The sequence below is a fragment of the Zalophus californianus genome, chromosome 2 (genome assembly GCF_009762305.2).
Source record: "Zalophus californianus isolate mZalCal1 chromosome 2, mZalCal1.pri.v2, whole genome shotgun sequence".
Classification (NCBI taxonomy): Eukaryota; Metazoa; Chordata; class Mammalia; order Carnivora; family Otariidae; genus Zalophus; species Zalophus californianus.
In genome coordinates this window covers 176,202,733-176,216,015 of record NC_045596.1, presented here as the reverse complement: position 1 = coordinate 176,216,015, position 13,283 = coordinate 176,202,733, and the positions used below count along the sequence as shown (strand labels likewise).

Sequence of the window (13,283 nt, the reverse complement as noted above, 5' to 3'; positions counted from 1 at the left end):
GTTTAAATTGTAAACTGTTGGCAGTATTTATGTCAAAATTAATGTCAGATAGCAGCTTTTATAAACCAGCATTTTAAAACATCCTTTCAGAAGATTTTACTTTTTTCTCCAGACCTGCTTTCTCTATACCTGCTCTGTCCACATATGACTAGTGGCTACTATATTAGCACAGATAAAGAATATTTCCAGCATCACGGACAGTTCTTTTAAACAGCAATTTTAGGCTAGACTTTGGCATGAAATAATTCTGACTGTATATTCCAATATGGTTATCCCATTACTTTTACCTAATCATTTATAGAAGTAAGGATTTGGGGGATTTATAACAGCTAAATGAAACACTGAAATCCCCATTTGCATTTGCACATTGAAATAAGCCACTACGACCTATTGCCAGTCCAGTAAGCAGCCAGTCTAAGGGTATTCAAAAATAATAATAATAACAAATTGCCTTCCAGGCTTTGGAACTTTAGGTTTGGGGCTCCTTTTCCTTTTCCTTTTCCTTTTCCTTTTCCTTTTCCTTTTCCTTTTCCTTTCCTTTCCTTTATCCTTCCTTTTTTTTTTTTTAATTCTGGTGAGCCAAAATAGAACTGGAGAAAAAAATTAGAAGCTCATCTTTAACCTTTGACTCAAGGTGAAATCTTTAATTTCAAACTCTGCAAAAACCAGTGTGCTTATAAAAGAATTTATAAGGTTAAAACATTCTGGATTTTTTTCTTAACTTTTTAACAATATAGTACTTTTCTTACACTTTTTACTAATATAGTACTTTGCATATCAGCTACTCTTATATTCCCTTTTAACTTCATTTTTATATCCTTCTTTTAATTCTGCATCTCTTTGTACAAAGTTCCTGGGGCGTATATATCCTTTCAGCTAATACTTTGTTCACATTGTTTCTAAAAATGAATCTGTTCTAAGCCTGTTCAGTATTTATAATGAATGCAAAACTCTATAATTTGTATAGTAATTAATCAATATCTTTAAATAACTACTTTCTACTCTTTGACTAGGAGTAAGGATTTCTCCATAGTTCTCAGAAGCATTCTATTTGCATAAAAATTTTTGCTTGATTGTGAAATTATACCCTTTGCAAATAGTCTGCATCAAGATCAGTGTGCCAGTTTCAAATAGTTCTTAAAATTAAAACATTTAGCCATATTAATTGTATCCTTCAAATGCTAGGATCTGAAAATATCCAAAGGTCTAACTCCATATACATAAATAATTGTCATTTTATTTTGTTGAAATGATAAACTAAAATATTACCTATAGATATCCAAAGGATGTTTCAGTGAGTTTTACCAACTTCCAGAATCACTGTCACAGAGAAGTAATATACAAATGGACTGTCTCACCCATAAATGCAGCAATGGCATGCACAGCAAGAATGGAGACAAATAAGAAAGAACAGGTTAAAGGCAGCCGAAGAAAGAGAGATGATGGGCCAAACACACTGACCCCAATATAAAATAGCATGGAAGTCAATTCAGCAGATGATTTTTGAATGTTCTCTGTGAAAAGGAACATGAAGACGAGCAAGACCTGATTTCTTTCCTCCACAATTCCGCAAATAATAAACTCTTTTCTAAAGAAAAATATTTATTGATGTTTCAAAAATGTACTTCATCATATGAAATACTCTCCTCTTTCGTCACTTTAATCTTAGCATTTTATCTGCTAAGTATTATCCTGACTAAATAAACACACTTTATCTGTAATGGAAGAGTTCTCATAACCTATTCGGTAAAAGCCACTCTCCTGAATGAAGCACTTTAGACTAGAAAGAACCGAAGTATTTCTTCTAATCTAAAACCTTTTCATAGCATCACTTGATCTTTCCATGTAGACAGTGGACTCAAGAAAGGCATCTTTGATCATAAGATAATGTAGTCTTAAATCCGAAAGAGGATGTAAGGGAAACCAGTACTCACTTTATAGGAGCAAAAGCTAAGCTATTAAGTGATTTGTCCATTGTCACCTGTTCTAGTCAAAATCCAAGTCTCCTGGACTGAACTCCTTTTGTGTTACTTGAGTGTGTACATACATGTGCATTGTAAAGGCCGCACGTGATGTCTATGAACATATTTTGAGTGATATATGTTGTTTTCTTTGAAATTTTTTTATTTGAGCCAATGTGTAATGAATTTTTGGTTTGTTTATATTGTATTGAAACACTTCATTTGTTAGCCTTGTATTTCTAGATCTAACAGCCTAATCTAATTATATTCTATTTAGCATTTGTGTCACACCTCCCAGTTGTACAGACTTTTTTTATTTTATTTTTTTCCCCATGGGACTTAACTATTTGTTTTATTTTTTTTAATTTTATTTTATTATGTTAATCACCATACATTACAGACATTTTTAATGGCATTTCCTTGAAGCTATTCAATAAATGTGAATTAAACAAATTTCTGTATTTAGTAGGCCCTTTTGTACACTGATTATATTTTCTGAGATCACTGATTTGGGGAGTAGTCCTTCTGTTTATATTGAGGAAGTCGAGACCAAAAAGAAGAAAGCTAAACACTGAGTCCTCAAAGTTGAGTGCCTTCCCTCGGTTTACACAACAAAATCTATGGCAAAGCTTTGCTACCACATTTGTAAGACCAAAATATCATGAAGATGTTTTTGATATCATGCTCCTATGTTTCTTTATTCCCTTTTGCCAAGTGTTGGCCAGAAAATTTGAAGACTAGAATATTAGGGGTGGAGAAGGATTTGTGTGTCTTTGAATTTATTTAAATGTAGCTTAGGATGAGATAGACGGGAATGAAAACAAGAAGCCACTTTTTTCTTATCTGAAAACAGTTTAGAAAAATCCATAAATTAGATCTCAGGAATTTCTGAACCCTTAATCTCTCTTTCCAATCATCAAATAATTTTCCCTTCTTAACTCTGTGATTCCTTAAAAACCAACAGTAGTAATCTTTCCTCTCTTTTATTCAGAAAGTACACCTATACGCACTTCTGATGTTGACTATCGACTCCTAGAGGCGTCTAAAGCTGGAGACTTGGAAACTGTGAAGGTAAATCAGTGCTTTAACATCTCGGGTAGCACTATTGAAACTTTGCTAACCAGTTCATTTTAAACTTCTAGGTGAAACTATTCAAATCTAAACAATAAAAGGGATGAACAAAGTAGATCCGTAAACAGGAGAGCTGTTTAGGAAGGATTTTCTAGTATGTGCTTTATATCCGTTAAACTACTTTAGTCACTTTCCTTCTAGTTATATGAAAGCTCTTTTATTTTCACTTATATTAATGAAAGTCTTATTTGTAGCCACATTAATAACTTTCTAAGCTAGTTCAAGCCCAGGTAATATATTGTACAATAAAGTTCAAAACGGCGTTTCTTCACCTCTTCTAAGAGATTTTCACAGTTGCTCTAGGAAATCGTTCTTATGATCCTGCAACTGTTTGGAATTAATTTATATACAGAAGATGGATTTTCTTTTTTTTTTTTAAGATTTTATTTATTTATTTGAGAGAGAGAGCACGAACGAGGTGAGGGGCAGAGGGAGAAGCAGACTTCCTGCTGAGCAGGAAGCCTGATGTGGGGCTTGATCCTGAAACTCCAGGATTATGACCCGAGCCAAAGGTAGATGCTTAACCAACTGAGCCACCCAGGCACCCCAGGATTTTCTTTTCCATGTAACTCTGCTTGCCAGGAAAATTTTAACAGCCTTTATTTGTGGTATAGAAACATTAAATTACAAACATTAACATTAAATGATAGATGTAATTTTTTTCAAGTATGAAATGATATTCTGATACTGAATATGCTTTTTAAGAACAGATACTTCCTATCTGTAATCACTTATGTAGGGATGAAGATAGAAAGAGGTAGGGGTTTTGTTCTTATTTGGGGGTTGATCTTGTAGTTTGTATTTCTTTCTTTTTTTTAAAAAAAAGAAAGGCTAATTGTGAAATTGGTACTGACCGTCATACCAGGTTATTTTTTACAAGCTAAACTTTGTCACTTCTTATTAAGCAAACTCTATTTTTGTGATTTTCAGCAAACTAATGTAGCATTCTTTCTGATGTGTACTGGTTGAAAATACACGGGGCGCCTGGGTGGCTCAGTAGGTTAAGCGTCTGCCTTCGGCTCGGGTCATAGTCACAGAGTCCCAGGGTCAAGCCCCGCATCGGGCTCCCCACTCAGTGGGAAGTCTGCTTGTACCCACTGCTCATGGTCTCTCTCTCTCTCTCTCTCTCTCAAATAAATAAAATCTTAAAAAGGAAAATACAGTAAACACTTTCAAGCTCTGTTGCCTAGAAATTTTCTTTGTTTCAGTATGTGGCCACTTCTAATATCTCTTCCATCTTACAAGAACATCTAAGTTATTTAAAGGAAAACAGTAAACTTCAGTTGTAATAACCACTGGGGAGAAATTTTAAAGTTCTCTTAGATCTAAAACTATATACTTTTTTCTTAATTAAAATTACATACTTTTTGTCATTTGAAATATATGCTAATTAAAGAAAATGTTTAAATATAAAAGTGATCAGGACTCCTTTTCTGCATCAGGGCATGATAATCTCAGCACCAGACTTGCTACATGTGCCCATTATCATTAAATTAATTGTTTAGTATTTTCTTAATATGTAGTTTTTAATTCCATGTTTTGTATGTACTGATAGGCAAATCTACTACAGCTTTCAGGTCTCCTAAACAATCCATTCACAGTAAAGACCAACAATATTTTTATGAATGGAATGGAAGTGGCAGAAGAAAAACAAAGCACAAATTAAGTGAGAATTAAGCACGGTAAATTTCTTTCCCTAGAGGCTTCAGAAAGTATTAAAATGTTAGGAATTAGAAGAAAAGGCTGCTTGCTGAGTAAAGTATTTGAAATTAGGAAAATCAGGTAGGAAGAACGTAAAATTGCTTGGGCATTCAAAAGGAAAGTGAAATCGAACAGAGAATAAAGAACTTCCAGATATTAGAAAGCAAATGTTTAATGCAGAATGGGCTTTTATTTTTGTAACCTGGCAGAATGAGTTGTGTTTCATTCTGTACCGCATCCCTGTTTTGCTGATATTCTCTGCGAAAAAAAAAAGTTACTTTAGAATGTAACAGCCTGAAGAAAACGCAACAGCCCCAAGAAGCAGCTTCAATCATGTAAGACACCAGTAGAAGGTGTTTACTACCAAGTTTTTGTGCTCTTTAGTTTTATGTATTAATTTATTCACTTCTATTTCATTTTGTTTTTGATTCTATAATTTATGTGTTAAGGTAGCCACAGACTCACTTGTCGTAAAAGGGTAAGATATTTGACCTGGCCGGATGACAGTGGCTCTTGAGATTTTAGAGTCTGGGGCTTTTCCACATAGAGCTGGTGAGATCTCTCCCTTACGGCCCAGATCTCCTTCCGTCATGTACACATCGTACCACCTGCAAAGTCCTGCTTTTACCCTACCGATGGGAAGGCCCCTACTCAGTAAGTCCGTAGAAGCAGATGCCTTCCAGGCTCTTAGTTTTTATATAATAATAGCTCATTACAGTGGCAGGAGTGGGAGCAAGATTGTCAAATGCCTGGCAAGCCCTTCCGTCATACCTTGTAGGCTAGAAAATGTCACTGTTTTCTCGGGGGTTTTTTTGGCTCTTCTTTCCATTACCTTTCTTTACATCACTTCTCTGAATGAGGGTAATTAGGAAAGTAAGCAAGCATGTAGCAGAAAGATCAAGAGACTATAATCGGGAAAACCAGGTTTGAGCCTTTATTATACCCTTTACCTTACCAACTCTGTGAAAAAGGACAGGTTGCTTAGCCCTCTCTGAGCCTTGGTTTATTTATCTGTAAGATGGAGATAATGATCAACTTCACAGATAGAAAATAATTCTCTCACTGAAGGAATATGAAATTCTTTATAAATTGTGAATTATTATTCACGTATTGTTATTAAAATTCATCTGTCACCTCCAGTGGTGCAGCCTGCCCGTCCTTCCTTTGCTTCCTGCTGCTCTATAAGCAGACAGAATTGAGCTTGTGCTGAAACGCTCACATTCACAAGGAGATGAAAGACAAAAAACGAGAGCATGATTGGAATCAGTTTGACTCAGAGAGTTAGACAAACATCTCCCAAAGATCAGGGGAAGCATCAGGCTTTGCTGTAGCGGGTCAGAGGGCCGAGTGGATGGCCCAGGCAGAATTAATGTAATTTTTCTGGCAGCTTTTTGCTTGCCACGTCAGCCGAGACGAGAGCTCTGGGTAGTTCTGCGGTCAGCCAGGGTTGGTCCTACTTGAGTAAAGCATGGCAGACAGCATGATAGTACAAGCAGGACATGCTGGGGCAAACAGTCTTGGGGAGGAAAGTCTTATGAGGATGAAAGATGAAGGCATCATTTGCCTTGGAGATTCTTGCTTTATTATGGGTTTTTCTTCTTGATTAGGATTTTGGCCAGGAAATATTAGAAAAAAAAGAGATTAAATTGCTCTGTAAACAGTAAAAATATTTGTAGACTCAGTGAAATCAAGCAGAGTGCTGATTTTTAAACATCACTGGCATTATCTAATCTGAAAATAAATATTCATTAGGAAATTACAGCTTACCCAAGATGCCTATAGTAGTTTGGAGCAAAACCTATGAATAAATACTAATGTTCTTTTTGTGTTTGTGTGTGTGTATGTCATTAAAGCAACTTTGCAGCCCTCAAAATGTGAATTGCAGAGATTTGGAGGGCCGGCATTCTACACCTTTACACTTTGCAGCAGGCTACAATCGTGTGTCTGTTGTGGAGTACCTTCTACACCACGGTGCCGATGTCCACGCCAAAGACAAAGGGTATGTGTTAGAATTTAGCTATTTGGGACTTACAAATATTTTTTTTAATATTTTTTGAAGTCTTAGATTTTTTTTCACTATTCAAGTAATACATGTTTTTTTAAAATTTAAAGCATCTAATAGAAATGTACAGTACAGGAAATGAAAATCCCTATCACCCCACCTTCTAGAGATTACATAAACACTTTGTGATAATCCTCCAGATTTTTTAAAAGGATAAATCAGTGCCTATGCTCCTATAGTGGCAGCGCTTGTTTTTAACACAAAGGATGACGCCGTGCCATGCAGCCTCCTTGGCAATTTGCTTTTTCACCCAGGAGTGTATCTTGATGTCTTTCCATATCAGTACTTAATTGTTCATCTCATCTTTTTAATGCCCGTAACAGTATTTTATTGCATTGTATGAATGTGTTTAAAATATAGTTTGTAATTTATTGTTCGTTCTTTTTTCTTTTTTGCTATTAAAAATGTATAATTTCTTCCCAAAAGAAGCCATCCATCCCAAAGTCATTGGTATTAATAGACATATAATTTTATTTTTACTAATTCAGATAGTCTATATTTTTATATTGTTTACTAAATTATGTTAATTTATCTAGACAGTTTAAAGTAGTCACGGCAGCTATTTAGAAATGCGAGAAGGAAGTTTTAACTGAGATGAGCTTCCGTATTCTGAGTTAATTTCATATCTCAAAATAGAAATAAGCAAGCACTTTTCTGTGCAATTACATATCAGAGTACTGTAGAATTAAACCATACAATTTAGACTTCAGTTAACCATTATGGATTTATTTATCTTTTAAAAGGGACACATCAGACTTGAATATTCAGTAATAATATCACCAGCTCTTTCCAAATATTGTAGTGCCCTGGAGAGCAACCAGCATTTGTTTCCATTGCCCATTTTAGTTAGCACTTAGCATTTTTGGTCTCAAAACATTAAACAAAACAAAACAAAACAAAACCTCTAAATAAGAAGGCATTTGATACCTTGTTTTTGTCATGTTTTAAGTGCAACTTAGCTTATCCTTTTGATTCACCCTTTTTTATAGGAAGCCCTTTCTATCGTTTTTGAATGCCAGCTGCCTTCCAACCCAGAGCTTAGAGTTATCTCAGAATAGTTTGCTCATAAGTTGAGGCAGCTAGATTTTTCTCATCTGGCTGAAGTTTATGGTTGGTGTCACTATTTTCCTTACTGAATACTGAAGTTTCTGTATCACTTGCATTTTGGGTTTTCATTGTGTGACACCTAAGTATTTAAATCTATGCATAGAAACCACTACTGAATTAGGAATTAAAAAATAAAAACCAAAGACAAAAGGTAGAACTTGCCTAAATAAATTAGTTAAATTGCGTTGTATATTTTATAAGCATACAATTTTCATTAGGAAAACCCAAACAGAAGAAAATCTGAGTTGATAAAACCAAATTATTGATTAGATTATTATTCCTGAAATCACTTTGTAGTGTTGCTCTTTATATTGATGAAACCTGAATTAAAAGTATTGTGATGGAACTTTTCTGTGGGTATATCTGTATGTGTTTTAAGCATAGGATTGCTGTGAAATTTCTATCCATCACCAGGAAACTAGGGAAAATCCTTATATTGAAAGGGATGTTTTTGAAATTGTTAATCCTTATTTGGAAATGGATGACTGTATCTTCAAGACCAGAGGAGAATTCTTTCTTTTGAAGTGAGTGTTCAGTATAGTCACTGCCATAGAAGAATTATTTTTATTATAAGTATCATTTTAACACAAAGATCTGTTATATGTCTTTAAAATAATTTTCTTTTGTTTAGTGGCTTGGTGCCCCTACATAATGCTTGTTCATATGGACACTATGAGGTAGCTGAGCTTTTAGTAAGGCATGGGGCTTCTGTCAATGTGGCGGACTTATGGAAATTTACCCCTCTGCATGAAGCAGCAGCTAAAGGAAAATATGAAATCTGCAAGCTCCTTTTAAAAGTATGTAATTTTAAAAATTATAAAGTAACTATATTTTTTGGTTAGCATGTAAAATTACATCACAGTAAATTATTAAGTACAATAAGTGCTGTAGAGACTGCTCCATTTTCTATTTTAGGGGGATATTTAAGTGTGATATCATGATACTTACATAGCTTTGAGTAGTGTCTCAAGTGTCTTTCTGAACTGATTTGATTAAGTTCAGTTCATCACAGTTCATCAAGGTAGGTTTTGCAGAGTTGCGTGAGTTTGCACGGCTTATCCAATACTTACGGTATTAAAGTCAGAAACCGTTGTACTAGGAGAAACAAGATTTTTAATCAACACTAATTTTTTTCTTAGTAGCTGTTATTAACAAACTCATTGCTCATTATTAAACATATATATAAGAACTTAAATATTAGATTGGCATTAAAATATAAAATAATCTTTAAACAGAGTTATTCATATAAATTTGGGGGATATAAATGAAATAGCAGAAACTAGAAGTTTTATGAAGCTAACTTAATTTTGTGGGGTTTTTTTAAATTAAAAGATGTGAAAAATAATCAGACATGTAGTTTTCTCTCTCTTTTTTTTAACCAGAGAAAAACTTATGCTGGTTAAACATAAATAGAATTCTTGTCCTACCGCTTTTATGGTATCAGATATGTTTTTATGAGTCTTGAGAATGATAATGTATTTGATACTTATTTTTATTTTCACTGGGTGGTAAGAAATAATTTCCGGGACACTGTGAATTCACTGTCTAGTTTGGTTTATTCCAGATTTCTCTGTTGAGCCAACAGCAGTCAGTCAGGCCCATAATAAACATCCTTGACTTTTATTTATTTCATTTCATAGGTATAGATGATTTGACTTTTAAAATGAAATTAGTTGTGAGTACATTTATACCTAATTTCATATTGGGTGTTGAGACTTAAAATGAAAATAGTAAAAAATTAGTAAACTTTTGTATTGATTGCATTTAGAATTAAGTACATTTCCCACCGGTGTGTCTTCCTCTTCTTACTTCCTTCTCATGATATACACTGAATATTTTTATGTAATTAAAATCTGGCCAAAGAGTAACATCCAGGCCATTCTTAAAAGGAAAAGAGGTTTCTGAAGACACCTTGGTGTCTGAGAAAGTATATGACATGAGAAGTAAAAGGTGCTCAGCACCTTCCCCACTATCACTATTAATCCTGAGGCTTGGACCTTCCGTTGAGAAGTAGTTACAAAACTGATCCACTGTATTACTAAGTAGAGAATTTACAAAGTAAAGCAGGATATGGCCTTTTTTTTTCAAAATGCATACAACATAGATATCTTTCCTTGGGTGAGTGAAAATGAAGTTAAAAATAAACCTTAAGAAAGATACTTTAGAAAATACAAACCCCATTTGGTTTTGTTTGTTTTGTTGTTATTGTTTTAGCATGGAGCAGATCCAACCAAAAAGAACAGAGATGGAAATACACCGTTAGATTTGGTAAAAGAGGGAGACACAGATATCCAGGACTTGCTGAGGGGAGATGCTGCCTTGTTGGATGCTGCCAAGAAAGGTTGCCTGGCAAGAGTGCAAAAGCTGTGTACCCCAGAGAATATCAACTGCAGAGACACCCAGGGCAGAAACTCAACCCCTCTGCACCTGGCCGGTAAGTATCACCAGCACCTCCAAGTCTCATTGTCCTTTCTTGGATACATATTACAGTTTACCAGAAGATGAAAGAAATGCTAAGCAGAAATAGTAAAATGCTTGTGATTGACATAATTTTATATAATTTCTTATTGTAATGGCTCTTAGTTATGTGAGTATTAGCTTTCAAAGCAAAAAGTATTAAAATCCTAACATTTTTCTGGTCATTCTTTATATACAGAGATATGAATATAGATTTTTTTTTTTAATCTGACATGTTTGCCTTTTTCCCTCTTATAGCAGGCTACAATAACCTGGAAGTAGCTGAGTATCTTCTAGAGCATGGAGCAGATGTTAATGCCCAAGACAAAGGTGGTTTAATTCCTCTTCATAATGCAGCATCCTATGGGGTGAGCATGCTCAAGTTCAAGTCTAGAAAACTTCACTGACATGTACTATTTTATCAAATGCATACTGTGCATGAAGTAAGTAGATATCTGACCAACAGCGTAATTTAGCACAATTTGAATCTTACCTATTCAGAGTGTTTCCAGCCTTCCCAGTTATGCTTAACTACCCTTTGGTCAAGGGCCGTGCTCTTTATAGCTTTCTGTTCTCCTCACATTGTCTAGCACAGTAAGAGGTATGTAACGGCTGCTCATTTAATATTTATTGAAACAGATAATAGGCTTAACTCTACCCCAAGTAGATTTTAGAAACTGTAAGTTCCGGGAGGCTTTTTATTTGTGGGCATGGAAATTATGCTTGCTTTTGTTTATCATCAGCATCTTAAAAATATCCAATGGTTGAGCCATTGGTATATATGGTTTCATAGAGTTTGAGTGACTGGCTAAAGCCCTGCAGTGGAAGTCCCGAGCCGTTCTCAAAGCACTCTAAGTGTAAGCATCAGCTGCGGGAGGGAGAGGCGGGTACTGCAGTGCCTTGACGACATTTGTTGAAACTGACTGCCTGAAGTCACCAAGGCCCACTCAGACCTAAGTCACGCAGGAATAGTCCCACAGGGTGAATGTTCATGTGCTTGTCTTTCATTCACTTATTCCCTGTTTGACTATAAAAACCCACAGATGCAGGATTGAGACCAGGGGTCTCATAGTGGGAATCACTCGATGAGGACAGTTTCTGGATTTGCAAAAGCCTAACAAACTATAAGTAAAAACTAATCATTGTCATTTCATATTCTCTTCCTCTCTTTTCCCTTGCCCTCTGTAAGGAATGCCCTCTTCTTATATAACCCCTCTACAGAAACCAGTGTTTCAGAGAGATGACAGTCTGAGTGGGAATACTTTTAAGGAAGGCAAACAGTCCAGTTTGAGTTGGATAAACAGGACATTTCCCAATGTAATAAATTAATTGAAAGTTATCAGATTTAATGTATGTATTATTAGCACTGCAATCCTCTTGAAACTGCAGTAATCGTTCCCAAGATGATTATCTTTTATTAACTTTAGTAGAATTTTCTTCTAACCTTCCTTCATATAAGATGCCCAGCTTCACTGTGCAGCGTATATTTCTACTGAGGGCCAGGCAAGCTAAATATTTGCTGCTAACATACTACATATACAGTTATGTATAATGCTTTTTTACCTCTGTGTTATAACTGTTATAAATATGTATCATTCGGAGATTAATGTTGACTTCTTAGCATGATGCTTCTCTCCATAGTATATTCCTCTAATCCCTCTGCAGCCGCTTCAGTTCAGAGTTTATAAAGCTGATGGGATCAGTAGAACTTAAAGCAGAGTCTTTTAACTTTATATAAATCTACGAAGGAGTAAGGTTAGATGTGGGCAATAGAATTAGTTCTCGACCTGACCAGGTAAAACTGACACTACCAGCTGTGTAGACTCTGTGGATCTGTGTGCTTTTTGATCCATTTTACACACTGTGGATGTAAATAAGTTCTCTCCCATCCGTCTTGAACTGTTATAGTCTTTACAGCTGTCGCAGAGAGCAGAGAACATAAAACTTAATTCAAAAGTATTTTACCTTTTAATTCTCATTCTCCTGATAGGAAAGGCGTTGAGATGTTACTTATACGTGTGTGTCCTTTGGTGACTAGTGTATGAGAGAAATAAATGTATAGTGGTCTCTCTGGTGGCTAAATAGTAATGTAGTGTGCAGGTCAACCTTATCTCATGTTCCCTTGAAGCTACCTTGCCCTTAGCTAAAGGGAGGTGCGCTGCAATCAAGGCCCAGACCAGAGGCCCACTGTTCCATTTCATACTTATTTCACCATCATTTTCTAACTCCACGTGAGAAAAATAATGGACATTTTTTGTTTCATCTCTCTTTTCATGTTACCCTGTTATCACATCCCTCCTGCTAAGCTTTTTGTAAATGAAGGTAATTTATCGAAGTAAAAATGAACAGAAAATCCTCCAGGCTATGTAGAGAGCATGTGATAGAGGTTTTGATCAACCTGGTTCATCCTATCCTTCTACTAAAAGAGTGTTAACAGGCTAGATAATGTGTTTATAGTAGGTATTTTTCCTCATTGTGTAGGTGGATTTTTTGAGTCACTAAAAGTCCTTCTGGTAGTAAATTTTATAAATTCAAAAATCAAGTTATCTGTGAGTTAATGACTATTCACTCAGTAGTCATAGTGTTATTCACTAAAACCTTTACTTTTGTGGTTTCTTGACCCTTTTTTGTTGCCATGGTTTTGGCTATGTACAACACTTATCTCTCCCCCCACCCCCTTTTAACATCCCTATGACACAGTGATTCCCAGTTGGCAGTAGGTAAGACCATCCTCCCCATTGAGAATCTCTGCTCTAAAACATAATTTTATCTAATGCAGTTTGTATACCATAAAATCTGTTGTCAGTAATCATGTCAAATAAGTATTTATCTCAGTCTCGATTAGTAGATTTAAAACAAGGACC

At 35.2% G+C, this 13,283-nt stretch overlaps 1 protein-coding gene across 1 annotated transcript in view; it reads left to right on the top strand.

Moving 5' to 3' along the window:
* Positions 1–13,283, top strand: part of TNKS (tankyrase) — a 204,797-nt gene that overhangs the window by 161,943 nt on the left and 29,571 nt on the right. The window contains exons 13-17 of the mRNA XM_027597791.1: positions 2,953–3,032; positions 6,647–6,792; positions 8,594–8,759; positions 10,177–10,396; positions 10,678–10,787. Of these exons, the coding sequence (XP_027453592.1) occupies positions 2,953–3,032; positions 6,647–6,792; positions 8,594–8,759; positions 10,177–10,396; positions 10,678–10,787 (722 nt within the window). The remainder of the gene's footprint in view (positions 1–2,952; positions 3,033–6,646; positions 6,793–8,593; positions 8,760–10,176; positions 10,397–10,677; positions 10,788–13,283) is intronic.